Source organism: Enoplosus armatus, chromosome 14 (genome assembly GCF_043641665.1).
Source record: "Enoplosus armatus isolate fEnoArm2 chromosome 14, fEnoArm2.hap1, whole genome shotgun sequence".
Classification (NCBI taxonomy): domain Eukaryota; kingdom Metazoa; phylum Chordata; class Actinopteri; order Centrarchiformes; family Enoplosidae; genus Enoplosus; species Enoplosus armatus.
In genome coordinates this window covers 16,402,354-16,429,221 of record NC_092193.1, presented here as the reverse complement: position 1 = coordinate 16,429,221, position 26,868 = coordinate 16,402,354, and the positions used below count along the sequence as shown (strand labels likewise).

At 41.4% G+C, this 26,868-nt stretch overlaps 3 protein-coding genes across 10 annotated transcripts; 2 read left to right on the top strand and 1 right to left on the bottom strand.

Annotated features, from left to right (window-relative positions):
* The first annotated feature begins 10,271 nt into the window (after positions 1 to 10,271).
* dmbx1a (diencephalon/mesencephalon homeobox 1a) lies at positions 10,272 to 12,783 on the top strand. 2 transcript variants are annotated; one of them, XM_070919525.1, is made up of 4 exons: positions 10,272 to 10,423; positions 10,805 to 11,000; positions 11,805 to 12,204; positions 12,344 to 12,783. In XM_070919525.1, exons 1-4 carry the CDS (start codon positions 10,272 to 10,274, stop codon positions 12,781 to 12,783), a joined length of 1,188 nt encoding a protein of 395 aa, XP_070775626.1. The 2 variants fall into 2 exon arrangements, with proteins under 2 accessions (XP_070775626.1, XP_070775627.1); XM_070919526.1 differs by having other exon boundaries at positions 10,272 to 10,425; positions 10,822 to 11,000.
* Positions 12,784 to 20,250: 7,467 nt separating this feature from the next.
* nsun4 (NOP2/Sun RNA methyltransferase 4) lies at positions 20,251 to 23,723 on the bottom strand. Of its 4 annotated transcripts, none has more exons than XM_070919487.1 (8): positions 23,613 to 23,723; positions 22,845 to 23,064; positions 21,878 to 22,043; positions 21,397 to 21,551; positions 21,099 to 21,259; positions 20,885 to 21,009; positions 20,586 to 20,718; positions 20,251 to 20,394 (listed from the first exon to the last, which is right to left on the bottom strand). In XM_070919487.1, exons 1-8 carry the CDS (start codon positions 23,706 to 23,708, stop codon positions 20,251 to 20,253), a joined length of 1,200 nt encoding a protein of 399 aa, XP_070775588.1. In that variant the 5' UTR covers positions 23,709 to 23,723. The 4 variants fall into 4 exon arrangements, with proteins under 4 accessions (XP_070775588.1, XP_070775586.1, XP_070775587.1 ...); XM_070919485.1 differs by having other exon boundaries at positions 21,878 to 22,038; positions 22,819 to 23,064; positions 23,613 to 23,708; XM_070919486.1 differs by having other exon boundaries at positions 21,878 to 22,026; positions 22,837 to 23,064; positions 23,613 to 23,708.
* Positions 23,724 to 23,918: 195 nt separating this feature from the next.
* On the top strand, positions 23,919 to 26,380 carry LOC139296532 (cytochrome b-c1 complex subunit 6, mitochondrial-like). Of its 4 annotated transcripts, none has more exons than XM_070918949.1 (4): positions 23,919 to 24,042; positions 24,541 to 24,603; positions 25,642 to 25,803; positions 25,940 to 26,380. In XM_070918949.1, the coding sequence occupies exons 1-4, from the start codon at positions 23,995 to 23,997 to the stop codon at positions 25,970 to 25,972; spliced, it is 306 nt and encodes a 101-aa protein (XP_070775050.1). In that variant the 5' UTR covers positions 23,919 to 23,994; the 3' UTR covers positions 25,973 to 26,380. The 4 variants fall into 4 exon arrangements, with proteins under 4 accessions (XP_070775050.1, XP_070775053.1, XP_070775052.1 ...); XM_070918952.1 differs by having other exon boundaries at positions 23,925 to 24,042; positions 24,580 to 24,603; XM_070918951.1 differs by having other exon boundaries at positions 23,925 to 24,042; positions 24,565 to 24,603.
* Positions 26,381 to 26,868: the final 488 nt, after the last annotated feature.

Below are 26,868 nucleotides of genomic sequence, written 5' to 3'. Positions count from 1 at the left end.
GTGATGAGGAGCTTCTTTTCTTTTAATGCCTGTCAAAATAACTTCATGACAGCCTAAAAGTTAAAGTGAGCACAAAGATCTGTTTCATGGAGAATCATTACGGCAGACTAAAAGGAGATGTGTGGAGCATCTGCATGTCACATAACTGCAGTGTTCACAGTTATATTCTGGCTACAGGTCATTCTCATCGCTCTCTCTTATGTTACCCCGCTGTCTCAACTGCTAACTATAAATTAACAAACTAAAGCCCAATTTATACTTTCCGCCTCTGTGAGGGTCTGCATGACGTACATTTTGTCATCAGACGGTGTACCTGGAAAACCAACAACAACATGCATGCTGTATTTGAAGAGAGGCTGTGCTACCCGCATCTCACGGACTCTAGAAAGTAGTGAGGAAGTTGTAGCTTCCCTGCTGTTTAAACAGAACTACTACACGTCCATGGTGTCCACTGCTGTCTGCATAAACCAGGCTTAAGAGTCTACAGCCATGCTAGGCAGCTCTGTAATCACTAAACGTCAACATGCCAACATGCTCACAATAAAAATGCTAACATGCTGGTGTATACTATACTATATATATATATAATGTATATATGTATATATAAATGGTGCCATCCTCGGGGCGAACATGTTTTCTATACACTTTCCAATCATTAATTGGGATAACTGTTTGAATTTCTTCGGTCTCATACAATCTATTCAGGCTCAGTAAAGATAGAAGAGGTGGAGACACAAGAGAAGATGATAGCTTGAGCATTTCTATCAGGAGTTATTTCATGCAGGCTGCCTGTTCAGCGAACAGAAAAAAGTGCCTCCATCTCCACTTCCAAAGCAGGGTAGGATATTACCCTTAGCTTTTGAGGGCAAGGACACATGGAAAGGCATTTGGACAATTATAATATCCTTGCATGTACTGTATCTTACAGTGTGAATGGTCTATTTTGGTGACACATACATAACAGGAAAGATGATGCACTTTACACAAGACCTTTAGAAGAGGAGTGGATCCACCTTCCTTGTGTGTAATTAAACAGCATTTGTACACATTAACTGGGAATTCTACAAATATAGAAAACCCAAATCTTACATGCACAGAACAAAAAAAATAAAAAACTGCTGATGAGGAAACAGCAGGTTAATACAGGATGAAGAGAGGGGGAAAACACAAAAAGAAAGAGCTTTTTAAAGAGGACCATTTGTAAAACAAGGAGTTTAAAGCCAGATTATAGGGCAACAATGACACAATCCCTTATGTTCATTCCTGTAATACGCTGTGAAGAGGAGGATTTATACTTTATTGTGGTGGAATGCATCCAGGCTGCCTTGTGTCTGCCTCTCTGTCTGCTTGCCTCTTTGGGAAACATTTTCCTCCTCCTGAGGCCAGGTGTAATCCCTGCATGGAGGAAACAGAGATGCCTTCAGCCAACTGCTGATCAGCCTTATAATGGTTCAAGTATTACGAGTGATACCACCAGAGGGAAAATTCCTTCAATCCAGTCTAAAGCTTTCTCTACACTGGCTGACTCGGCAGAGGACTGTGCTTGGTTTGGGTGGCTGGATGTTGGATTTCTCCCCGACTACTCTGCTTGTCTGCTGGTCTGAGTGGGATTGCATTGGATTGTCTTAATTGTCTCTAATGACTAAATTGTCCCAACTATTTGCCTCATTAACTCTGTGTTAGCTCTATTAGGAAGGAACGGAGCCGAGGAGGAGACGGTAATTGAGAGTGTTAATGAAGGCAACATGATGAGTGCAATGCTGAGTGGCTGAAAGTAAAAGTAAACATCGTGTGGCGCTTTTGCTTTTGAGAGATTGGTGGGGCATTTTACTCTGAAAGGATCTCAGATATATTTAATTTTAAAGGAAAATAAATACCACTCCAGAAGGAAAAGCATTACCTAAATTTATCAATCTCACAGCATAATGCCATATTCAACACACCGAATAGTTTTTAGCATCAATATTTACCCCTAATGCAGCAGGTATCAGCTAGTGTCACCACCTATCCCTCTGAGCTCAGACCTGAGCTCTCAGTCTGCTAAACCCAGCTCCAGATTAGGGTCTGATTGTCCATAGTGGAGCAGATACAGTGGGATTTTCTGTAGTAAAGACAGATGTTTTAGAGGAAGTGAAAGGATTCTGGCTCCACAGAGGAGCTTTAGCTTTGTCATCGCTGTTAAGATTTGGCCTCATGAACCCATTTCTTTAATTGGAATCTGGGCAAAGCAGACCGCACCATGTGTCAATATTTACAGAAGGTACAAGAGGAGGGTCAAACAGGATTTGGAAGATGCAGATTTGAGACTGTCTTGAGTCTGTGGGGAGTATCGCAGGTGGATCGTTGTTTTTGACTGTGACACTTCAAACCAGGACAAAAATCTAAGCACATTAAAAGGACAACAATGTAATTAACAATGTAAGTAACTAGACATGGAAGTAAATGTTCAATGAGTCCCAAAAATGAGCTGAAGTCTCATCCCACTTTTTGACCCCCTGGTCCACCGGCATCTGTCAGACAATGTATTTTCTTATGGGACACAACATGGCACTGTAAGATAAATTGTACTGGTTAGAGGTTAGTCTGGTGTTTCAGCACACCTGTAAATACACAAACATTTTCTGGGATCAGTTAGACAGACACGAGAACTTCAGCTTGATTTTGAGGAAAACTGTAGCTAAAGACATCATCGAAAAAAAAAAGGTCAACCCCACCACCCAAAATCAAATCACAAAATAGTGATTGAAACTGCTATCACTTTCCAATCGTTTGACACGTCTTTTAATACACCAATGAACTCCAGGCAACAACTAAAGTTATCTATGTTTTGTGTTTACATGAATCATGTTTGTAAGCAGTAACACCCCTATGTTATCAATTATGATCAGATTGGAAACATGCCATTTTTGCCAGTTTCTCATCTATATAGCTGTTAAATTATAATGTGCATATGTGAGCATTCAGCTGTACGCTCTTCATCTACAGTACTGCTGAGAAACAGACCCTCTGTCTTATCTTTCCATTCTAATATCACATTATTCATCATTTCTTCAATAATATGTATGTATTTGGACTATGTGTGTGTATTTAAGTGGTGAAAGTATGAATTGTCTTTACATGACATCCTTCTGCAGCAGCTATAGTTAACACATGTGGAAGTTCCTCCATGCAGGTGAAAGCTTGTCAGTATTACTTAGCTCTTCCAGGAAACTTAGACCCTCCCTGTATGATCTCTCCCAGCTCAATCCTACAATGTGGGAGATTTTTTTCTCTCTCTCTCCAACAACCTCTTGTTCTCTCTCTCCTTTTCTTTCTCATTCTCTCTCCTTCACTGCCACTCTCTCCAGTTTTTCCTCTCTCTTTTTTTCCAACACATAGGTGGATTAAGGCAGAGGGGCTTTTGTTTAGATAAAGCGAAGGATTAGGGAGAGATTTGCCCCCATAAAGTTGTGGGCTTAATGGGCCTTTTATCCCTGCATGTCCCTAAAGCTGTGTTGCCTCTGGATTAGGACTATACAATGGGGCCCCTTGTGCAGAGGGATCCGGGCCAGAGAGAGCGAGAGAGAGAGAGAGGAGAGAAGGCAAGGAAAAGAAATGAGACAGAAGGACTGAGACAAGGGAGAAAAAGAGGGCAAGAAGAAAGAGAGGAGGAGATGGATGGAGAGAAAAAGAGGGGGACTTATACAGCTTTTAGAGGAAACTGACAGGTTGAAAACTTTTAGAGGAGGGATTTGCAGAGGAGATCCTGAGATCTTGTCACCAATAAAAGGGATTTCAGGAGGATTCAGAGGCGTGGTGCTGACAATAAACCGCAAAATTATCGCTGTCCTTTTAAATTCATTTATCTAATATATTCTGGAAAAAAATAAATAAATAGGAAAGCGGGTCTTACTGTGGAAGTGCTACTAATAACGTGTCTAAGAGGTGGCTTCTGGCAAATTGCTTTGTTATTCTTGTCAAAAAGGTCTCCTGCAAGAAGTCGATTTTAAACTACACATCAAAATGATTAATTGCCGTGGGATGAACAGATGCTGAAATACCCTTGAATGGTGCCGGGGAGGCTGAGGCTTGCTGGATTGCACACCTAATGTATTCATGAAGTTGCAGAAACATCATTAAGAGTATTAATTAGCTATTAGAGAGCAGAATTCACAGGCATTAAAGATCATTTTGTTCTTCATACCTCTGTCAAATGCAGGCTGAGACAAGAGGAGCAGATTCACAATTGCAAATGCTAAAAGAGGAGAGCAAAAGGGTTAAACCTGACAGGGAATCAATAAAGAAACAACAGAAATCTCTCCTGGCAGAGACATTTCTTCAAAAAGAAAGATTTTTGGGGGGTTGAAATCTACATGGGGTTATGGGATTTTTGCCAAATGAACATTTTTTTAAATGTTGGGTTGTTGGTGAACTGGAGGTCATTGTTTCCGCACCTTGTGTTCAGCAGTGCATGGCTGGGTACAGGGGTAAGGGGAGCTGTTTTTTGGCGTTTAAGCCCTTCAGATGCGCTGGACAGCTCTAGTCGCTCTAAGGAGCTTTAGGTGGAGAGGCGCTGAGAAGAAACTCTTTCTCGCTTTAATTGCTTTAGAGACGGTCCTCACAAAGAGACAGTGGCCAGATTTACCTCCCGTTTAAGTTCTTATTTCCATTGGTTCACAAGTTAATCCTCTTTCTTTCTCAGACCTCGGAAGAAAAAAGCGAGTGATAGGAGCCTACCAAGGCGACGGAACCAGAGAGGCACACGAGTTTTTCCAGGCGAGGGGAGAGACTTTGAAGCACACATGGAAAAAGTTTTAAAGGGGTTACTTTTTTATTTACTTTTTTATTGCCAAATTAAATTGAACGTTGTCCTGTTAAATATACCAATAATCACAGTTAAGAAATACACTGATTTATTCATATTTTTGTACTTAATTCAACGTTTAAGCAAATAAACACATCGAATATTTAATCCGTCTCAATTTACCAGAAGGCTCCACTATAACAGCGAAGGACTCACGTTATAATTTATCAAGAGTCTACGCAACCACTTTTTTTTGATTTTGAATGTTGAAATACAAAATGTCATCATTTAAAACTACAATATATGACTGGTGCTTAGCTACTATTTTAAAGACAAGACTTTTTTGACGTAACCCTAACCCTTAATAAAAAAAAACACCCTCTCACCTTCACCCCCCCCCTCCTCTCTCTCACACACACACACATAAACACACACACACACAGCCATAACTTTCAACTTCATGATAAACGTCCGCAAACCACTGATTGTCTATAAACAGTGCATTTGGGTGCAGCTAATGTGCGACATAAATATTCTTTATTCCATGAAATCTTTTGTCTACTGTTCAGATTTGTTCAGAGTGAGAAACATGGTCAGAGATAAAACTGCGTTATAGGCCGAGCACTTTCCCAAAGAATCTCCCAACAAAATATGCAAGCTTTACATTAAAAGGCTACTTTGCGCTGCCCTTAATTCCCTACCTAAACGGTTTTGCTCCGGGAGAAGAAATCTTCTCTAAAAACCCTTCAAGAAGAGAAGGGCATTATTGCCCTAATCCTCTTACCCGCAGTCATTTTAAGACAGGGGTTTTTGGAGGCTGAGATGGCGTCCTGTCTTCCCTATCCCATCCCAAATCCTTCCAGGCCGGGAGAGAGTCTAAAGGCAGCACCCTGGCATCTATTAGCCATCTCTCTAAAGTCTCTCTCCTCCAGTGGCATGGAGAAAAAGCCGAAAAGCAAACAACTAAAGGTTGGTTGCTTTTCATCACAAAAACTAAGGAAAGGCAATTGGATTCCTGCTCCAAGTGCATACAAGCAGTTTGAGGATAGTAGATTTGAAAAAACAAAAACAAATACGATATTTTGTACACACATGCAATCAGGTTCGTAGCTGTGGATGTTTAAAATGTGTTGACAAAGTGTCTTCTGTATACAGGCTACAAAAAAATCTTATGTTACAGTGAAATGCCTTGACAGGAGCATTTTACTTAGTTCAAAGTTTGAGTTTAAGGAATATAACCTACACAAATGATATTCTAAATTATTTGCCAAGAAATAAAATGTATCCTACTTGATGTCAACCACAAATCAATATCTACGCATTTTGCCAAAATTGAGCCATTAAAAAGCTTAAATCTTCACATTTCGGGAATGTTTATCAATTTCAATAAATGGGGAAAAAAACGTGTAGACAGACACGGAGGGATTTAGCGGACATAATGTGCTTAAATTGATCATATTTGAAAATAACTCCAGAAGTCAGTGCGCCAGAGTCTGCAGCTGGACGAGCAGCGATCGTATTTACTTGACTGACAGCACGGAGAGCCAATAGAAAGCCAGCGTGACCCCCGCGAAGCTCTCCTTAAAATCCCTCCACCGGGCTCTCGCGCACCAGCAGATGGCGGTTTCCCACTCCTGCGCGAGACGCAGCCAATTCACCACGAGAGGAGCAGGTGGAGCGCGAGCGGACGGACTTGAAGTGAAGCAACAGACTGGATGACTTTTACATTGCCCCGACTTGTTATCTCACTGTCGGACAAAAGGACGGAGAAAAGAGGGAAAACCAAACACACGGCAGCAGAAAGAGCAGAAGAGAAACCTGAAACCTGAAGAAGTTGAGGAGCTCGGATTGTCTGCTGTCTGTGTGCGTCACGGGAAAGACGACTGTCTCTACCAGAGGTAAAAACTTTTTACCATCTCTTTATTCAGTTACACGGTCTTCTCACATGTTGTTTTTTAAAAAAGTGTTCAAAAATACTTTAATTTTCATGTAAACTGGCTCACAGTCTCTCAAGTGATTCAAGTAAAATTCCCACTGCCTCTGAATCAGAATGAAGTTTATTTTGTTTGTGAAGTGAACAAAATAAATAGCCTACATGTTATGCTAAGAGCCTGTAACAAATGTTTAGCAATTTAGTGGAGACGAAAGCCGTTCCTCGGTTGGAAATGTATTTGTTACCATAAATGTGGTATCTTTAAGTTTCAGTGTGCAACTCAAAAACGTAACCTGCGTGAGAACTAAAATTCATAACCTTCACATTACAAATAATACACAAATAAACAAAAACAAAAAGCTTGTTTTAGGCTAACCATTAACAAGCACCTCCTTTTTTATGCACGAGCCCAAACATGACATGTCCAAAATAAAAAGGGACTCCTGTTCTTCACTTGTTTTGGTTACATGAACCAGGTCTCTTCTGAAAAGGAACTCTTTGGAGTTTACAATTAAACAATTGAAAGGCGATACACATTCACAGAGGCATAACATAGTAATGTAAATGTCCCTGCATTTTCCGGTTATGTCTTGTATGTATTCTTGTTACAAAATAAAGACAATAATTCTCGCAGTGATATTGGCATCTTGATAAATGCTGACAATAAAATACCAGACACCGAAAGACCTTTAAATTTCAATCTGGCTCCTGCATAACAAATGTCCTTCATAATAACAGCTCAGAGAAAAAAATCAAAGACATGTCCCTCGCCCTCTGACAGTTTACACTGTGACACAGCAAAGAGCAGATTGTCAGGTCGACTCGTGCCCCTGGGGGCTGTTAGCAAATAACATTTTTCCTAATTTAGTCGGATCAAAGAGTTGCACTGTACATGCCAATTTACATAATGACGGTTTGATAATCGAAGCATTGAGCAGGGCTGCCAGGAGGGCCCAGTGCCTGGAGCAGAGAGAAGCTTATGAATGACAATAACAGCGCTGACAGGCTCACAGTGATGAGCTATTGTGCTGAATTTGATATGGGCAGGAGGATACAGGCTATAACCAGAGATGTAGTGGTAAATATAAAAGATGGGCAAAGCTGGTAATCACGAGAAGGCAGGCTTGAAGCTGAAAAGTTCACCTGCACAAAACAAGAAAAACACATGCAGCTGAGATCAAGATATTTTTCTTTGCAGCTTTATTGCACATGATGCCAAAAGTGAGATTAAAATCAATGGCAGACGTTTTAGTCCCTCAAACTTTCATCAGTGTTTGCAGGCTGACAGGTGTAAACAAATAAAAGTCTGTAGGCTAAATTTTGAGAAATGTTTATACATTAATGTTTTTCTTATACATTTTGAGGCTTAATCCTCAAATAAAATGTACACCTTTATTTTCAGAGAAGATATGCAGGAAAGATGCAGTCGATAAAAATCTTTGGCCTATTACTAGAACACACACGCACGCACGCACGCACACTTGCCCACGCAAGCACGCGGGGACTCCAACCCAGAGCTAACCACCCAGTCCCACTGTACGTCCGTCCGTGTCAGCGTTGATGATAAATGGAGGGCCTCGCAGTCGAAACCTATTTGCACTTCCATTAGACGGGGAGCCAAATGGGGATCAACATGCATATTTTTACCCGCGGAGAAGCCATACATCTCAGCCAAAACGTTGCCCCGGGGCGATGGGATAAGAGGCCGCCAGAGAGGCGAAGGGGAGGGAGGGGGGAGGCGGGGAGGGGGGCCCATTCAACTCAAATACTTGGGGGAGTAAAGTAAATGTTTAGCGAAGCACCTTCTGTCCCGGCGAATTAAACTATTCCCCACTGCCCTCTGATCACATTCATCAGCCGCCGCAGCCACTTAATAGGCTGGGAATGGGCACTGCGGGCATCACACACACACACACACACACACACACACACACACACACACACACACACACACACACACACAGAGAAAAAAAACTGCCTTTTACAAGAACGACCACCCAGTCTTTTCTGCTTTATAAGATAGATTTACAATAGCCTAATTATCATTATTACTGGTGTTATTATTATTATTATTATCATTGAATAATTTCTAATAAAATTACCCATGAATAGATACTGAAATTCAGTGCTTTAAATTAGCCTTTGATTGTCACAATAATTATCATAGCCTAATAAAAAGATGTCACCCAGTAATAAGGTTAAGTTAAAGAGTATGGCCTTGGTCAAATTAACATCAATTAGGTTTAAAATGACAAATAATACCCTGCATTACTTTAGAGCATGGAGCAATTTAAACGGTTCAAAAACAACTACAATTACTTGACAAATAATTGTATCAACAAATCCTGATCTGTTGTTATTCATTTCTTGACATTTAGAGCATACACAAAGAAATCGTTGTAAATTATTCAAATGTAGGCTCAATACAACAATACCGAAATTAGTAAAATGATGACCTGAAAGTTTTATCAGAAATATGTAGAAATATCTGTACATAAGTCCAAGAGCCAGTTCCCTGGATACTGTACCTGTCACACTGCAGAAAGATTTATATCTTTTCCCTGTGGTCTCTCAGTAATAGTTATAATAACTGTTTGGGCCTCCGAGATATTCCCTCTTGTCAGCCTCCTCCGTATTAATACATATCTAATCGTGTCCTCAAGCGTTTCATCTATGAAAATCTCAGTCGTGAAGGAGAACTACAAAATAGAGTTTGGGAAATTGCTGCCATGTGAAAGACTCTAACATGGATGTTTTCATTCAGGAAATTAATCTGCTTGTATCATTAAAAGCTGCAAGTATCTAGACCTATATCTTAATGATAAATACCTTAAAATTACCCAAAAGAATTGGCAAGCTTTGCTATTAAAAGGTTGCAGGAAAATGAATTTTCTGAAGTAAAAAGAGTCGCTAAAATTGAACAGCACTTACTGGGAATAGCATTTCCGTAATCATGGCCTATTAAAAAATAATCCTGCGATCCCGTTGCCGGTTTTGCCACCGAGACCCGGAACAAATCTCCTTATTTCATTTTCCAACACATTTCATCGACGCCTTGATCTGTCAAAGCAACGTTTTCAATGGGGATTTGGCGTCTCCGGGATCACAGAGACGACGTGAATAAATTCATGAATAAGGCATCCGTCACGGTTCATTATGAGAACGAGTGATAATTACACCAATTAAAAGTCTTTTGTATAATTAATGGATTGAACAGAGCGATAATTGGATGTTAATGGATAACACTTTTGTCTGAGTGCACACATTAAAATCTATTGGCCCTTGAGCGCGAGGACCTGCTGACATTTACTAATAAAAAGCTCGTGTGTGTTATAGCCTATCAGCGGATCCACCATAAACAGATGCTTTTGTTTCTCTTATTAAAACGGGGGTTGGGTTTGAGATCACTTGCTCAATAGTGACAGCGTGTCCGTCAGCAGCCACGCGCCCTTAATGTCAAAATGTCCGTGAGTGAAACACTGAACTGGCCTTCCTTCCTCTATCTGATAATCACAACCACCCTCTCCTCTGTCCCGCAGGTAGCGACCCTTCACCATGCAGCACTACGGGGTGAACGGCTACTCTCTGCACGCCATGAACTCCCTCAGCGCCATGTACAACCTGCACCAGCAGGCCGCGCAACAGGCGCAGCACGCGCCCGACTACCGGCCGTCCGTGCACGCGCTCACCCTGGCAGAGAGACTAGCTGGTAATTGAGTGCACGCTCACACAGATACACAAACTCCTTTTTCGTGCGCCGGCTGTTGACCTGCGTCCAAACAAATTAGCTTCAAACTGTTATTGAAAACAGACCCAGTCATTTTGTATTTCACGATTTTTCTGTATGCAGTTCAGTATAAAGGACATATGTGTAGACTAGGCTATGATAGGCCTTATAATAATAATAATAATAATAATAATAATAATTAACCGCAGCTATTTTGGAGACAGCCTGTGAATTAATGAGATAATGATTAAATTTAATATTTGGAAACATTGTGCAGCTGACATTCATGCAAATAAAGTACGGTGTCATAATCCCATCGTGCCCAGTAAAATAAACTTGCCGTGTGTTCTTCCTTTCCAAACGGCTGCGCATTTCAAGACATCATCCTGGAGGCTCGCTACGGCTCTCAGCACCGCAAACAGCGCCGGAGCCGCACGGCCTTCACCGCACAGCAGCTGGAAGCGCTGGAGAAGACTTTCCAGAAGACCCACTACCCGGATGTGGTTATGCGGGAGCGACTGGCCATGTGCACCAACCTGCCCGAGGCCCGTGTGCAGGTACGCCTACACCTAACGAGAAACACTGTACAGTAGACAACAAATACACGGATGTGGATGTGTGTTTGTAACAGGCAATATTGACTTCAGAGGAACTTTAAATTCTTAATTGTAGTTTTATTGCGTGTCATTACGTCATTGTGTTCATTTTGTATAATTTCTGTAATTTCGATGCAGGTTTTGTATCTTACAGGGATCTCTAAAGTTTTATAGTATTTGTATATCAACCTAATTTGTGGAGGTGGTCTGGCCTATTCTTTTGGGATGACATTTTTTTTATTGGATGTAAATAAGTAATATAAATAATAGAGAAAAGAGAAAACAAAAGGCCTAATTTAATTGTCTGCTGCATTAATAAAAACCCACAGTTTTTGAGTTGAAATCGGTGACTGTGCATTATTATCAATAAAGGGAAAAAAATGAAAACATGTTTTTAGGGAGTACTTCATATGCCTTGCTCACAGTCTGTGAAGTTTTCACTTATGCCTGCAGAAAAGAAAATGTAGGTAATGCATTTGAATACATCCTGAAATACAGTGTCAATTAAAATAATATTAACATTGTTAAAACAGATTTAAGTTTGATTATGATAATTTGCTTTTAAATTCTAAGTCAATTCTGTTACAGCCTTGTGGACACGCTTGTTATTGCCAGCACATTTTGGGCTTTCCATATGCCGCTCCTTCATTTGATGCTCATCAAATCAATCATTTAGAGTGTGTTGAAATCCCTGCTACCGTTTTCATCCACATCTTTTCTGCCTGTTCTCCATCTCACTCGTCCTCTTTGCTCCTCTGTCATCAGGTTTGGTTCAAAAACCGTAGAGCCAAGTTCCGTAAGAAGCAGCGCAGCCTCCAGAAGGAGCAGCTTCAGAAGCAGAAGGAGGCGTCAGGGGAAGGAGGAAGCGAGAAGGAGGACGCTCCTCCCTCCACAACCATCCTTCCTGACACCCAGCTCCCTCCTTCATCCTCCTCCTCCTCCTCCTCTTCTCTGGAGGCCGAGGTTCCTGTAGTCCGCCCTGTACCGCTGGACATGGAGCTGAACGTCACGTCAGCAGAACACTCCGGCAGCGAGTCGGCGACGGAGGACAATGCCACAGATAAGGAGGACGAGAGTAAATCTCAGAGAGAGGAGATGAAATGTGAGAGAGCAGTGACACCTGGGGACGTCTCTCCAGTTTGCAAAAGACTCAGCCCTAAACCAGGTAAGAACACAGGATGCTTGATTTTTACTCTGACAAGGAGCTGAATTTGTTCTTCACAAACTTGTTCCTCATCTGCGACACTGTTCTCATCAGCTGACTGCTATAACAATTAAACGTACCCCCTCTTCTCTCTGTCCAGACTCTCCCCTAGTCTCTCCGTCCATGACCCCCTCCTCCTCCAGCAGTGGCCTGGCCAGCAGTGGCCCTCTCTCTCAGAGCCACTCTTACTCTTCCTCCCCTCTCAGCCTGTTTCGTCTGCAGGAGCAGTTCCGCCAGCACATGGCCGCCACCAACAACCTGGTGCACTACCCTGCCTTCGACCTCGCTGCCCCATCTTCACTCCCCTACCTGGGAATGAATGTTAACATGCCCCCCGCACCGCTGGGCTCTCTGCCTTGCCAGTCTTACTACCAGTCCCTGTCCCATCACGCCCAGCAGGTGTGGAACAGCCCGCTGCTACAGGCGTCGGCTGCAGGCGGCCTCACCAGCCACAACAACAAGACCACCAGCATCGAGAACCTGCGTCTGAGGGCCAAGCAGCACGCTGCCTCGCTGGGACTGGACACAATGTCTAACTGAGGATCAGACCGTATGGAGGACAATGTCAACTAGGCCAGAGCCTCTGCCTACGCATCACCCCACCCCACTGCGTGTCTGTGTGACTGTGATAGTTCTTTAGGAGCCGTATACTGACCCCTTCTCGAGTAGATGGGCACAGGACATGCAGAGATGTCCAAAAATAAAACATGCCAACATGCACTGGACCTACAGAACCCCATTTACCAGCTTTGCAAGACAGACCACACTTCCACAGCTTGTTGACTCCTCTAAGCTTCAGTTGCAGCTCAAAGATCCAAAAGTAAAACCTTGGGAAAAGAAAATCCATAAGATGTTGAACATTGTTCAAATAATGCGATGGATCAAGGGAATGTCCTGACTCAGAGGACAGTGAACATACTCCTGACTCATACGATGATGTTTCCAACAGACATGTAATGCTGGACCTTCGTAACATCTGAAATAAAAAAAAAAAAGATGTACACAGCTGATGATGGATGCACTCAGTTTAAAAGACAATGCAAATAATGTTTACAAGGATAATGTGAATAAATGAGGCACTTTTGAAGGAATTAGGAGGAAAAAGGGATCGCTCATGCAGCAAAGAGACCATTCCTGTCACAGGACCATTGACATTTCAATTAACCAGCGTGGTTATGTACATAGCATGTACTACATAACAGCACATAAATAAAAATAAACTTCGAGCCATGTTGTCCTCAACAGCATAATTAAAAGTGACTAATTTACCAGTTTAATGGCCAGTAATATGGCACTTTGTACAGAGGCTGGCTTGATAATGAGAAAATGATTTCAGTGACTAAATTCTCAAAGCTTTTAATTACATTTTGCCCCGGGCTGAGGGAGCTGGGGCAAATGCAATTATGAACATGCATACCATTTAAGACCGCCTTTATAAATTCAAAAGGTCTGTGCGCTAAAACGGTCAATTAAGGCAGCAACATGATTGACATAACTTTAAGATGAGGTGATCTGTTTCCTTTGAATATAAAATGATACGGTAAACAAATTTGAACTTTTGGAAAATTACGTCCTGACCCATATTTTCTCGCCTTAATATTCTCTTGAGGAAACATGCAGCTTTTCAGTGAAAGTCTGACTGACTGTTAGCACTTGATGAGGAGGGTCACACGCGTCTCTGATGTTTTCTGTTAATGTGTTCTGGAAGATAATGTCTTCACATGAAAAAAATGCACATTATTTTAGTATGTAAAATACAAAAAAAAGTCTATCTATTAATGTTTACTGGTACGGTAATTGTAAAGTTCCTATTATGTTGTATAATTGATAATGGACTCTGTCTCAGATAAAGTTCCTTTAGCTGTCAGATTGTAAGATTGTATTTGCTGAGCTCACCGGCAGCCGCGCCCCCCCCACCCCCCCCACCGTCTCCCCCTCCTCTGTTGGTTGTCTGTGTAACAGTCCTGGGTTGAATTCATATTTTAAATGTGTTCACTTTCTTCTCTACAATTGAACAACATTTGGATTGCTGGAAACGTATGTCTCTTGCAATCCAGACAGAAAAGTCAAAGAATGTGAAAAGATTTCAGTGAATAATTGACCCGTGTCCTCTGTGTACTGCTGTCTTGACTCTTTGAGTTCTGTTGTTGCTGTTATTCTAATGCTGCCCCCCCCCCCCCCCCCGTCTCTGTCAAACTACTTGGTCCAGTGGTAGATAGATTTATAATGGTGGAGGAGAGAGTGAGCGGACCATCAGCAGTGTTGTTTCCTTTACTCCTCCCGAACAATGTAGACTTGAAGTAGTGTTGTTGTAAAATAATCGCAAATAAAAACATTGCTTGGAGATCTTTATAATGAAGCTGTCTCTCTATCTGTGCTGAAGATTTACACAGTATAGGGGTGGTAATGGCCAAGCCTCGACAAGGGTGGTGTACTACATTTAAAATCTGCAATGCAAATGTCATTAAACAGCATGAACGTAGAATTACAACAAGTAGATGTCAGCTTTAGGATCTCATGTTTGAATGGTGTCTGCCTTTCAGTTAGTAAGCAAACTATAAAAACCTATTGATCAAGTGCATAAAAAGAACTCTGAAGGATCAAAGTTGGTTTCAATTCCTACTTTGGCAAATGTAAAATATGAGTAAAAGCAAGTAACATACAATGCAAGTTATATCTTTAAGGCTCTTCTTCTGTTCAGAGTTTAGGAGAAAAGCTGATGGTGAGAGGAAAACGAAGAAAAGCATCAAGACAATGAAGGGATGGGAAGAAGGTCAAATTAAAATAATGGATATAAAATGTATGAGAATTTGTGGGGAGACAAAGAGCACGGGAGCAAGAGAGACAGAAAAAGAACAATGTAATCTGAAAAATAAAAAAGCTGCATGGAGACATAAGCCATCCCCAATGAATAAGCAGGCCATTATCCTGAAGAATGACGGCCTGCGGCGGTGATTATGCTGCTATTATATCTTTAACAGCATGGTTTGTCAAAACGCACAGACCCCCACCCAACCCTGCTCCTACACACACACACACACACGCGCACACACGCACACACACGCACACACACGCACACACACACGTACACACACACGGGGCAACTGGGCATCTCTGCCACCTCCACCAAAACATGCCCTTGCTCTTCCCACAGTAAACTTTACATGCACTGTTAAGTGCATCGTCCCGGCCGTGTGACATTGCTCTGCTGTTAATTGAATCGGCCTTTTACATACATTCTCCACTCAGTGTGTGTAAATAACAAATGCACCTGTGCAGTTTCGCCGACCGTTATGAATGACCACTATCCAAAAATCGGATGGAGGAGGATAATGATCTCACCAGATTAGCAGCGTTAATGTGGGTGTAACAGTTCACCCTAACCTTGTTGTGTTTTATTACACCACATACGTGTATGTGTGTGTGTCCTCGGCCAAGGGCATCCCGATTGTGTGACTGATAAGATGGTGGTGTGGATATGCAGCAGAAGTGAATGTCCTTGTTATCCAGGGGAGGAATCTGTCCAGGTGCACGGCAGGATTTCCTCCCGTGGGGCTCCGGACCAGAGAACATAACACAATACTCTTGTTCCAAATGTTCTCTCTTTTCTTAACACCCATCCCCCAAACACACACACACACACAAACACACACACACACAGATACATGCCCTGGGGGTTGAACAGGGATTGCTAGATTGTACTGCTGCAGGGTCAAGTGTGTTGAGCCCTTGATGCGGGATCAGGTGCTTCCATCTCTAACACTCAGGGCTGTATATTCACCACTATCCAGCCATAACCACCTATTTATAGGCACACACGTATCCCCATCTACTGTCCTTTAAGCAAGTGATGACATGTGACTGTATGTGTGTGTGAGAGAGATCTGGGGGGGGGGGGGGGCGCACATTAATTTGTGGTAGCGATATGAGCCCAATATTTTAAAATGCAGGCGAGACAGTTCAACTTTAAGATTTTAGTTGTCCTAACTTGAAAAAAAGTATTTTATAAAAGTATACCTAACATGTAAATAGTGCAGAGTGCACTTTTATCTTTGTAAAGCTTGACATATTTTGAATCAAGAAAGGTTTGTGTATGACTCACACACTTGCTTTGACTCTCTTTCTCACACACACACACACACACACACACACACACACACACACACACACACACACACACACACACACACACACACACACACACACACACACACACACACACACACACACACACACACACACACACACACACACACGCGGAGCAAGCCCCCCACACAAAAATCACAGTGTACCATTCAATCAGTGCTTTTTCCCCTCCCTCCTCTCCATGGTTCTCTTAAAGGTTTTAACCATGGCGAGAATGAAAAGTGCCAGCATTAGAAACCTCGGCCCATTGAGGAGGTGACAGGGTCTGCCAGAATATGATCCTAATCCTGTTTCCAGCATTCTTTTAGCCCACTGGCATTGCCATTTCGCTGCATATTCTCTGAGCTGTCAGGCCCAGGGAAATCCCTCTAATAGTGCATTGCCCAGATACACATCAAAGCCCTCCTGGAAACCACCAGCAGGAACTTGTATAAGTATAATCAGGCTCACAGCTGCACAGACACATGCAAGAAAAAGCAAAAACCTGCTTGAAAACACATAATGCTCACAGAAACTCATACATGATGCTCGAGGGAGTCCAAAACGTAACATGGCAACAATCCCTTCAAACTCTGACTTTTATCTCAACATGTTTAATAACTAATATGGCAAGAGACAGAGCAAAGATAGATGTTATAGAGATAGACAAACAAAGACAGGAGTGATATCAGGAGGCAGACAACAGGTGGCTAAACTGTGTATCCTGGGCCACCCTCCTTTAGTTCCACTTCATCTTCCATTTTCTTCTTGTCCTTTTTTTCTTAAACACTCTGACTGCCATCTCACCCCTCCCCGGGTAATCTTCTTAGAGAGAAGAAAACCCCCATTCTCTCTCTTCTTAATCTGGCTGCAGCCTAAACCTATGGTTGCATTTCCAATGTGGGCCTCACTGAACCACTCGGGACGGCTCTCAGCCAGTTCACCGGAGAATGCTTAGATCCCGTATCGAGTATATGGCTGGTTTACAAAGCTTGTTTGAAGTAACTTAAAGGACAATCTGTAGTTCTGAAGGGAAACACAACAAAAAGTGTGTAAATATATAATGCGACATCATCAAACGTTACATAGAAAGTAACTGTATAAAAAAAAAAAAACACACACATTAGGAGTGATGTGGATAAACTCCTACATCACGGCATAGGTAATATTACATCTCCATATCAATCTATTGTGATACAACACATTTACTAGAAAGTCAATTGAGAAACTATTTATGGAAAAAAAAAACAGAGGAATGAGTAATCCGGTAAATTAAAATCATTATGTTAATGCAAAAATCCTATAAAAACACAATATTGCCAAAAAGAGTGCCTGCTGATTGATTTGTAACTTTGTCCACAGTTGCTTAAAACAGAGATGTTAAACGATTGTTACCTCTGTATTAATGCTACAGAAAAATCATGTCATCATGTAGCTCAACCACATAACACACAAAAAAGTATGAAATGAGTAGAGTATGAGATCCAGTAAGTCTGTTGCAGCAGTGAATCACCCATGAATTATAAATTATGCAAAAAAAGGGAGTGAAGTGAAGAGAAAGTAAGGAAGTCAGCCTATTCATGTCAGCTGCTCTCAGTCAGACGTACTGTATCACGACTGAGATACAAATGATCCTTTCACTAATATCAACAGACAACAGGATGCCTGTAAACAGAAATTAGATTCAGAAAAAAATACAAATAGCTGTAAAAAAAGAAACCCCCCCCCCCCCCCCCTCACTATATAGCATTTTATAGCATTGTCTCTCCGCCTTGTGGCTGAGAGCAGCAGAGAGCGCATCCTGCTGGGCTCAGGCTACACAGTGCATCTGCGACAAAGACCCCCACTGGTGAAATCCTCTCTCCCACCGCCGACTGGGACACACGTCTGATCTTCACCTCTGGGCTGGAAAACAGCACAGCAGGAGCTGCAGCATCTGCTTTTAAATACACAGACTACAACTGAGTCACCATGTGTATCTTTACTAAACATACAGACTCCTCAACGTTCACCTGCACACGGTCAGTGCTGAAAACTGAATCCTTAATGGTGAAGCCATTTAGACAAACTAAAGAGCTGAGACAGGTTTCCCTTCTTCTGTCATTTAATAATAAGTAGCTGCTCAGTTGTAATATATGGAGTTCATTAATAATGGGTACAAGATCACTCATTCAGCAGCTTGTGTGGTACGAGGTGAAAGCGTAAGGCTATTACAGTGCTGTGCAGGTTTATTAGCAAAAATGCAACATTGAAATTGTATTTGGAAACACAGCAGATGCACGGTTGTGTCAAATCCATAATATTCATCTTTCTAATACACAGCATATGTCTCCCTAACACAGGCTTACACACAGGGACACAAACGCACAGCGGTTCATTGGCTAATTCAATAATAACGTAGACAGCCGGTGGAGTCTATAGACAGGCAGAATAGAGAGTAACTCATCTCTAACAGTCTGCCGTCTCCTGAGTGTTAAAACATGTAAATTTATGTAAGAGCCCATAGGAAACACATATTTACAATACGTTTAGGTAATCACAAGATGTGCGAAGAGGCATTCAAGGCCCCGGAGATGAAAGCAGTCAATACAAAAATAGTTTTTATGTGTCATTAATTCCCTCTGCATTCCCAGATACATCCCCCTTTTACCACAGTAATACAGTAATCACTCACAATCGCACAGGAAATTATCTGCACTCATCTGTGGAATAAAAAAGCGGAGGGGCAAAACGGGGCGAGACGTCCCATTTTAGCTCTCTTCTGCCTCTTTAATGTTCATCTGGGAGCCGCATGGCTGCCGTCCATCCCTGCGCGGGGATGGGAGTCAGCTCCTGCACTTGGAGCAGCTTAATGACAGTGGGATGTGGATGGTGGACTCGTTAGGCACACACACACACACACACATACACACACCTTTTTCACGCTACATTGCCTGGCCAGGACAACATCAAGGGTCATCGGCGGTGTGATGGAAAAAGAGGCACCTCTCCGCTCACATTAGCTCGTGATAAGAGGAAACATTTTCACCTCTGAGTGATGTCAATGCAAAACGGAGTCAATCCAGCTACAATAATGAAAGTTGCACAGATTCAGATGTGAGAAGCCAAATGGTCAAAGAAGTCATTACCTGCCTGTTCATTATGACCTTCTTCGATATATCGCGTTATTAGGCAAAGCCATCAAACCTGATGAATAACCATAGAGCAACCCAAACCCATTTTCATGGGAGAGTTAAGGAGAGCAGGTAATTCTGATGGAAATGTGTGTTTCAGTAATGTGATGAGCCTGAAATATTCATCTCTATGCATCTGACAGAGCAGGAGGACCTGCACACCGTCAACATATAACCTTTACAGACGTGTCCTTAGAGTCCTCTTGTGGCCACAGACTATATAGGATACTTCTAATCTACCGTCGCCACCTACAGGGCAAAGATAAAACTACAATTAAAAGACACATTGCAAAGCTGGTGTAGCACATTCTACTGTGTCTAAAGACATTGTGTCAAATCTGAGTTTTAATTCACTTTAAAAACCAAGAATCACCTGAATTGAATTTGGCATTCCTGTTGGTTCACCAGAGTCCAACGTCTCCATATAAAAACACTGTAGTCCAGGGTTGTCCACAATTAAAATGTCAGGGTCCAGGTCCTGCAACTCGAGGCTTTGTGTTTTCTGACGTTGAAATCAGTCACATTTAACCAACTGTAGTCCCGTGTTTCAACAGTCCACCACCATGATGAAAAGTTCTCCTTCAACAGCTACAGTTTACACGTACAGATGAGTCTGACGCTGAGGATCACCTCATGAGTCCATAAAGCAGCGACACACTCATTCAAATGTCCACAAGCTGTCAGGCAAAGCTGTCCACCAGTCCGCAGTCTATGTAAGCCTCCTTAGCTTGCACATGTAGATGGGGCCAAAGTTAGCGGCTAAGTGTGGGATGACCATCTCACCCAGGTGGATGTCTGGAGCGAAGTGAAAGGTTTTCCTAAACATGTGTGTGATGGGTCGCAGATCAACGACCTGAATGTAGATATGATCAGGAAATGGGGGGACAAATGGAAAAACAAAAAAGGCAAATTATTTGTTCATTATTTGACAATTATGTGTTCATAATCAGGACGTCCTGATATTTCAGAGGTCAGAACCCTAATAAAAGTGATCTTCCACTATTGTTCAGTACACAGTATACAGTGCAAGTGTGTCTGACTGACCTGGAGTTGGATGCCGTGGTTCTCTCGAGCCAAGTAGATGGCCTGTTCCACCACACTCAGGTTTTGGATTTGAGAAAGTGTGCAAGTGGAGTAAAGGATCTCCCCACCCGGACAAGCTGCTACGATTCCCGCCCTGCAGGATAGAGAGAGGGTTTGTTCACTTTATTTACATCTTAAATAATAATACTCACTTGTAGCTCTAAAGTGGACTGCTTTACTTTATATTAATGTGACAAAACGTAACCACATAACCGTAATAATACCATTCACACTATATTTATATCTTCAGCAAAACTTACAGCAGCAGCTCCAGCTGTAGCTGTGGCAGCCGTCGCCTCTCACCGATCCTGCTCTTACTGAATATATTGTTGTCGTACTCCGTGAGGGAATGTCTGTCTGTGGTGCAGGGGACATCGACAAGGACCTGGACACAGAAAAGATAAACACTACATTAATTCAGGCATCTGTGATTTTTCCGAAAAGGATAAACATGATTACGTAACACTTGCTTACTCTGTCAAAAGTGTTCCTTTCAATTTCCCCCCACTTGGTGCCATCAAAGGAGGTGACGCGTAGCTTCTCGTCTGTCAACAACTGCTTGGGAACGTAGCTGCGGAGAACCTTTCTCAGACGCAATGTCCGCGATACCGAGGCGTCATTTACACACAAAAAACCTTGAACACAGGCGATGGAGGTTTAACTACAACATACAGACAGAATAACAGCACCAATTCTCACAGAGTGGGAAGGCAAGAAAGGTTTGCCAAGGACTAAGTGCGGAAAACAGAAAAGATGAGAGCAGTCCTCTTACCTATAGACTGGGTCTGAAGTAAAGCCAGGGTCTTGCCTCCTGGAGCAGCACAGAGGTCAAGCACATTGTGACCTTCTTTAACATCCAGTGCGACACAAGGCAGCACAGACGCTGCGTCCATCAGGTAGTAACCCAACAACCCGTACATGTCGGGTCTTTAGAGGACAAAGGAGGTCAGAGAGAACTGAGAATCAGGCTGCGCTTTGAGTAAAAACTTACTTCATTTGGAAGACAACGTCCTCTAAAAATGTTCAACCACTTGGGCCTACTAAACCATTTTAAAACCAAATATATAAACACAAAGATATGTTTTTTAATAAGTTACCAGACTTGTATAAGACTTTAAACAACAGGGCTAATGTCAACAATGCTTTCTGATAACAGAGCTGAAGCAAACAATTTGACAAACAGAGGCAGTTAATTCACATATCCAAATATGTTTGACTTTAATATTTGTCCAATAAGTAATAAATAAGCTCACCTCGCAGGCTTGAATCTTGTGATGTCCCCTCTTGGAAACACTAAGCACCTGATGTGAGGACTAAGCTCCAGAGGAGAGAATCGCTGACCATCAGATTTCTTCATAGAAACACCGCTGGATTCCTCCTCAGCTGCACCCTCAGATTCTTGCTCCAGACATGACTGAGCTGCAGAAATGATGAAGAACGCAGAATTGATGCTTTTTAATGACATAAAAACTGTGAGTTTAATATTAAAGCTTTCAGAGAAGACGGACAGTAGCCTTTTGCAGTTTTTTGCCATTTCTCCTAAATACAATGATCAACCATTGTTATTAACTAATTAAGTATTTTTGAGGAAAGGTACATGAAATTAAAACAAAGTCCACACTCAAATAATGTGATGGTTTGAATCATTATTCTCGTAAATAACTGACTTGATTGTAAAGAACCTCCCTGCAACTTTGGTTATCAAGAGACTTGTTTACCATGACCAAACTAAACCAGAAACAATCACCAGAAAGGAGCAGGGAAAAACATAAGAAAAAGTCTTTGAGGAAGAATCTTTGTTCAATAAAAATCAATACACACAAAATAAGAGCAATTGCATGCAAATAAAGGGGCTGCTATTAGATCCATTGACTGCGTTATATGCAATGTATTGATGTTTTTTTTAAGTTCTGGGTGCCATGCTTGATATAGCATTAGCAAGTGGAGTGAGCATTATGGTTTCTTTCAGGAAAATGAGTGGAGAGATGACGATGTAATAGCACTCCTTCTACATATTGACACCTACTACATTTTGATTATAAAAACTCTGATTAGCCCTAATATTACCCGAACCTATGAACTACTCACGCCCTATTAAATCAATTCTGTCATTCAATTAATTCCATGCATCTTTTGCTTTTCTGAAAAAAGAAAACCTGATAAGAATTTGATCAGCCAACATTAGCAGGTTCACTGTAAACGCTGGAGATGCACACGTACCTTCTGTATCTGTGTCACTGATGAAGTCTCTGCATCCCAAGGCTCCGAAATCTGCCAGAATCGCATCATGGCAGAAGTTGTTGAGCAGGGCTCCGTATTTCCTCTCTGACAGCAGGGCGGCTCGGACTGATGGCCACAGCTGCCCCAGCTGGATGCTGTAGCTGGCATCAAAGTGCTGCAGGGCTAGACTGGAGGGAGGGTGCTTGGTGCGTGTGGCAGCCTGTCCAAAAGTAGGGCGGTCAGAACACTGATTTTAAATGTTTACTTGCTTTGATGTTCCCTCTTGTTTCTGTGTGAGTTTAATAAGTTAAGTTAAACACCTACAATTAGGGGCAGAATTCAAAAAACATGTTAGTGTACAATGTTATATTCTTCTATGAAAATCTAATAAGGATATTCATTGTATTATACTGTATGAGAGAATAACAAGTTAATGTATGTCTTATACTTGACAATTTCATGAATGTACTGTGTCATTGATTACAGTTAGCTACAGAAGTCACATTTGTAGATGTTGTTATTAACACAACTGTTTATTTTAATTTCAGGGGCTAATATTTTCAATCCAACTCATTAATTACATTCGCCGTGGTATACATACTTATTGTCTAAATTCAATACTTGTTTTGCATATCTACCAGTTATAGGTTGCTGAATATTCTTGACAGCTCCAAACATTAATACCTTTTAAACGTGTGAGTCAGCCTAATGTTTTATAGATAACGACCATTATTACATGCTTTATCTATTACTGCTTTGACAACGTACCCATTTTTCTTTCACTCGGTTTCGTCTTGGCGTTAAACACCTCAAATCTTTCACTTTTCTTAGTAGAAGTCTGGTGTCCAAGAGCAGTGCCATCATGCCGTGCGACGGTTTTTTTGGTCCGTCTTTGCTCCGACAGCCAAAACAAAAGTTCCGCACGAATTGTCCAATTGAATGGGCGGACCTTATACAAAATCTAAGCATATGATTGCACCAAAGAAACTTCAATAATCGCTTCTAACCAATAAGAAACTGCATCCGGGGACCACTCTAGTCGTTTCCTGCGTGTGACCGACCTTACGTCCTCAACGAAAAACGGTGCTGCTGACAAGCTAGGACTTCTGTCCTCTGCCGGGAGTTTTTGGTTAACCTCAGAGCCGTAATCATGGTTTTCGAGAGGAAGATGCTCACAAACGGCGACCCCGACGACGAGGTACTGAAAAATACCCATATGTGCCCTTTCAGTTGCTTTTTGTATGTGTGTTTGGCCAAGTTACCTAACTCTGCGCAAGTAGCCCGACTCTGCTGGTCAGATTAGCTTTGTAAAGTGCGAGTTTAGTGTCAGCTCTTTAAAAGACGTTTAAATGCTACTTTTAGTAGTGAAATTGTAACACAAACTATACACTGAGTTTTTAGAGATATTTTGCTCGTTGTTACTTTGAATGGTCCAATGAAGGACTGGTACAATAAGTTGTAACACAGGTGTCTCCTTTTGGTTATTCATCACTCAGTTAATGTAACCCAACTACAGAATTACAAAAGCCTAAAATATGTGTTGGATTGTAATTTGAGTTTTAGTTGTGTTGATATGTTGAGCAGAAGTTAGATTTAATGCAGCCTTTTGTTGTTTAAAAAAAAAAAAAAAATTAAATAAATTAAAATGTTTCAAACTAAACTGATTAAATGCCCATGTATTATTGTCACTGACTAGGAGGAAGATGCACCTGCTGAGGAGGAAGAAGAAGAGGAGGAGGAGGAAGAAGAAGACATGGTGGTAAGTTTGTTCTTCATAAATATGAAGAACATTATTTGAGTTTGAACAGGGAACTCACCTGCCACACTGGTCACTTAAATAAATGTATACATAAAGAAATAGACCTTTTAAGGTCAGACATATTCAAGTAAAGTGAGAATAAGGTTTGTACACTATGAGACAGTACAGAATCATTTCCCATGAATACATCTCTGTAGTTGTTTCATTCAGTTGAAGAAAGTACATTTACTCAAGTACAACTTTGAGGTATTTGTACATTATTTCAGTATCTGAATTTTCTGCTACTACTGTACTACAATTCAGAGGAAAATATTCTAGTTTTTACACCAGCACATTTATTTGACAGCTTTAGTTACTGGTCACTTTGCTGATTCACAATACAAAACACAGTATAATCAACAAATATATTATGATGTATTAATAAAGGATAAGATAGAATTTATTTGATCCTGGGGGGAAATTCACAAGCTACCCAGCACTATATAAAGTAATTAAAATTAGCCCACCTTCACCAACTGCAGCATTAAAGTGATGAACACATTTATAATAATTATAATCCTATACTATCATACACATGAAATAGGACATTCTGCATGATGAGTACTTAAGCTCTTGATACTTTTGATGCTAATACTGTTGTACTTTTACTTAAATATAATTTTGAATGCATGACTTTGACTTGCAACGGAGTATTTCTACACTGTGGTATTGCTGCTTTTACTTAAGCCAAAGATCTGAGTACTTCATTCCAAAATCACCATCGCAAACAGCAATCATGGTTTTGTGCATCGTGCTTTGATATCAGTTTGAGAATTGTGGTTGATTTGCCAAAGGCTCTAGAAAAATGTTAAGTATACGACTGAAGAACTGGGCTTCAATATCAGAAGTGGAGACAGTGAATTATGTTGGTGCAGAGTTTCTGGCAGCAGCTGTAGCGTTTAACACGTATGTATATTACCAGTTATGTGATTAGTTGATATGGTGAGGGTTAATTTATTGTAAAAATTGTATACCCGATTTGCTTTTTGTCTCTCCCAGGACCCTCTAGAAACGATACGATCCAAGTGTGAGCAGACTGAACACTGTGTGCACCTCAAGGAGCGTCTGGAGACCTGTGAAGCCCGGGTCGGCGCTAGATCCAGCACTGAGGAGGAGTGCACAGAAGAACTCTTTGACTTCCTGCATGCCCGGGACCATTGTGTAAGTGTGTATGTGAGACAAAGAGGAGAAAAAGGTTTTGCCCTTTTTTCCCCTTTTTAAAACCAGACTGTCACTTGATTTTTGTGCCTTTGTCTTACGATGAAGACGCTCACGGTGTTCTCTCTATTCTTTGTAGGTCGCACACAAGCTGTTCCACAACGTGAAATGACCTGCCTGCCCAGTTTCCAACACTTGCAGCTGTAGAAACTATTTAACTGCTAAAATTGTAAAATAATCAAGACAGTTCTGTTGTTGTTCTTCTCCTGTGTATTAATGTAAATGACTTTTCTTGGGTTCCTGGACTAAATACATGCTACTCTTTCTGTATTCAGTGCATACTTCTGTAGACGGCGTCAGAAGCAGTATGTAAACTATGAATCGCTGCTTGTATAGGTAATGGGTGCATCAGAGTTGTTAAAAGGTTGTGCAAGGACAGGGCTCAGACTATTTCTCACAATGCGGTCAGTTCATATGCAAAACAAGTATGTTGCTCCGTAACGGAGAGTTTACCTCAGGTTTGATCATGATTCATCTTTCTGGAAAATAAAGGTTCTTTGGTTTCCAGTTTGCCTGACAATTGGAAGTGTCTGACTGTTTACTCAGGACTTTAAGGTCTGAAGGTCATCTTTGGTTGTGGGTCAGACTTGGGTATTAAGGGAACGCGTAATATTGCAGTACTCAATTTCATGAAACCTGTAATCATCTGATTTGAGTAAGATTTTCGGTAAGTAAAATGTTAAATTGTAACTACAGCATCCCAGTTTGAGAATTTTTACTATACATGATCATGGAGATCAACAATACAGAATTATCCTGCAGTCTTATTAGGTGATATAGTATCACGAGAATACTAAGAAAAAAGGGCCACCTGTAGGCCACCTGTTACAAAGACTATGTGGCAGGATTGAAATTCATTTCTCACTCTGGCTTGTGGAGGTTATTAATGGCGGGACACTCAAGGCTTAATGACGAAACAATGCTCCACACAGAGATCTAAGTTCACTTCAACTTTATTTGAATATGTGCTGACAATCATGATAATAAATTAAAAAACAAGGCATAAAA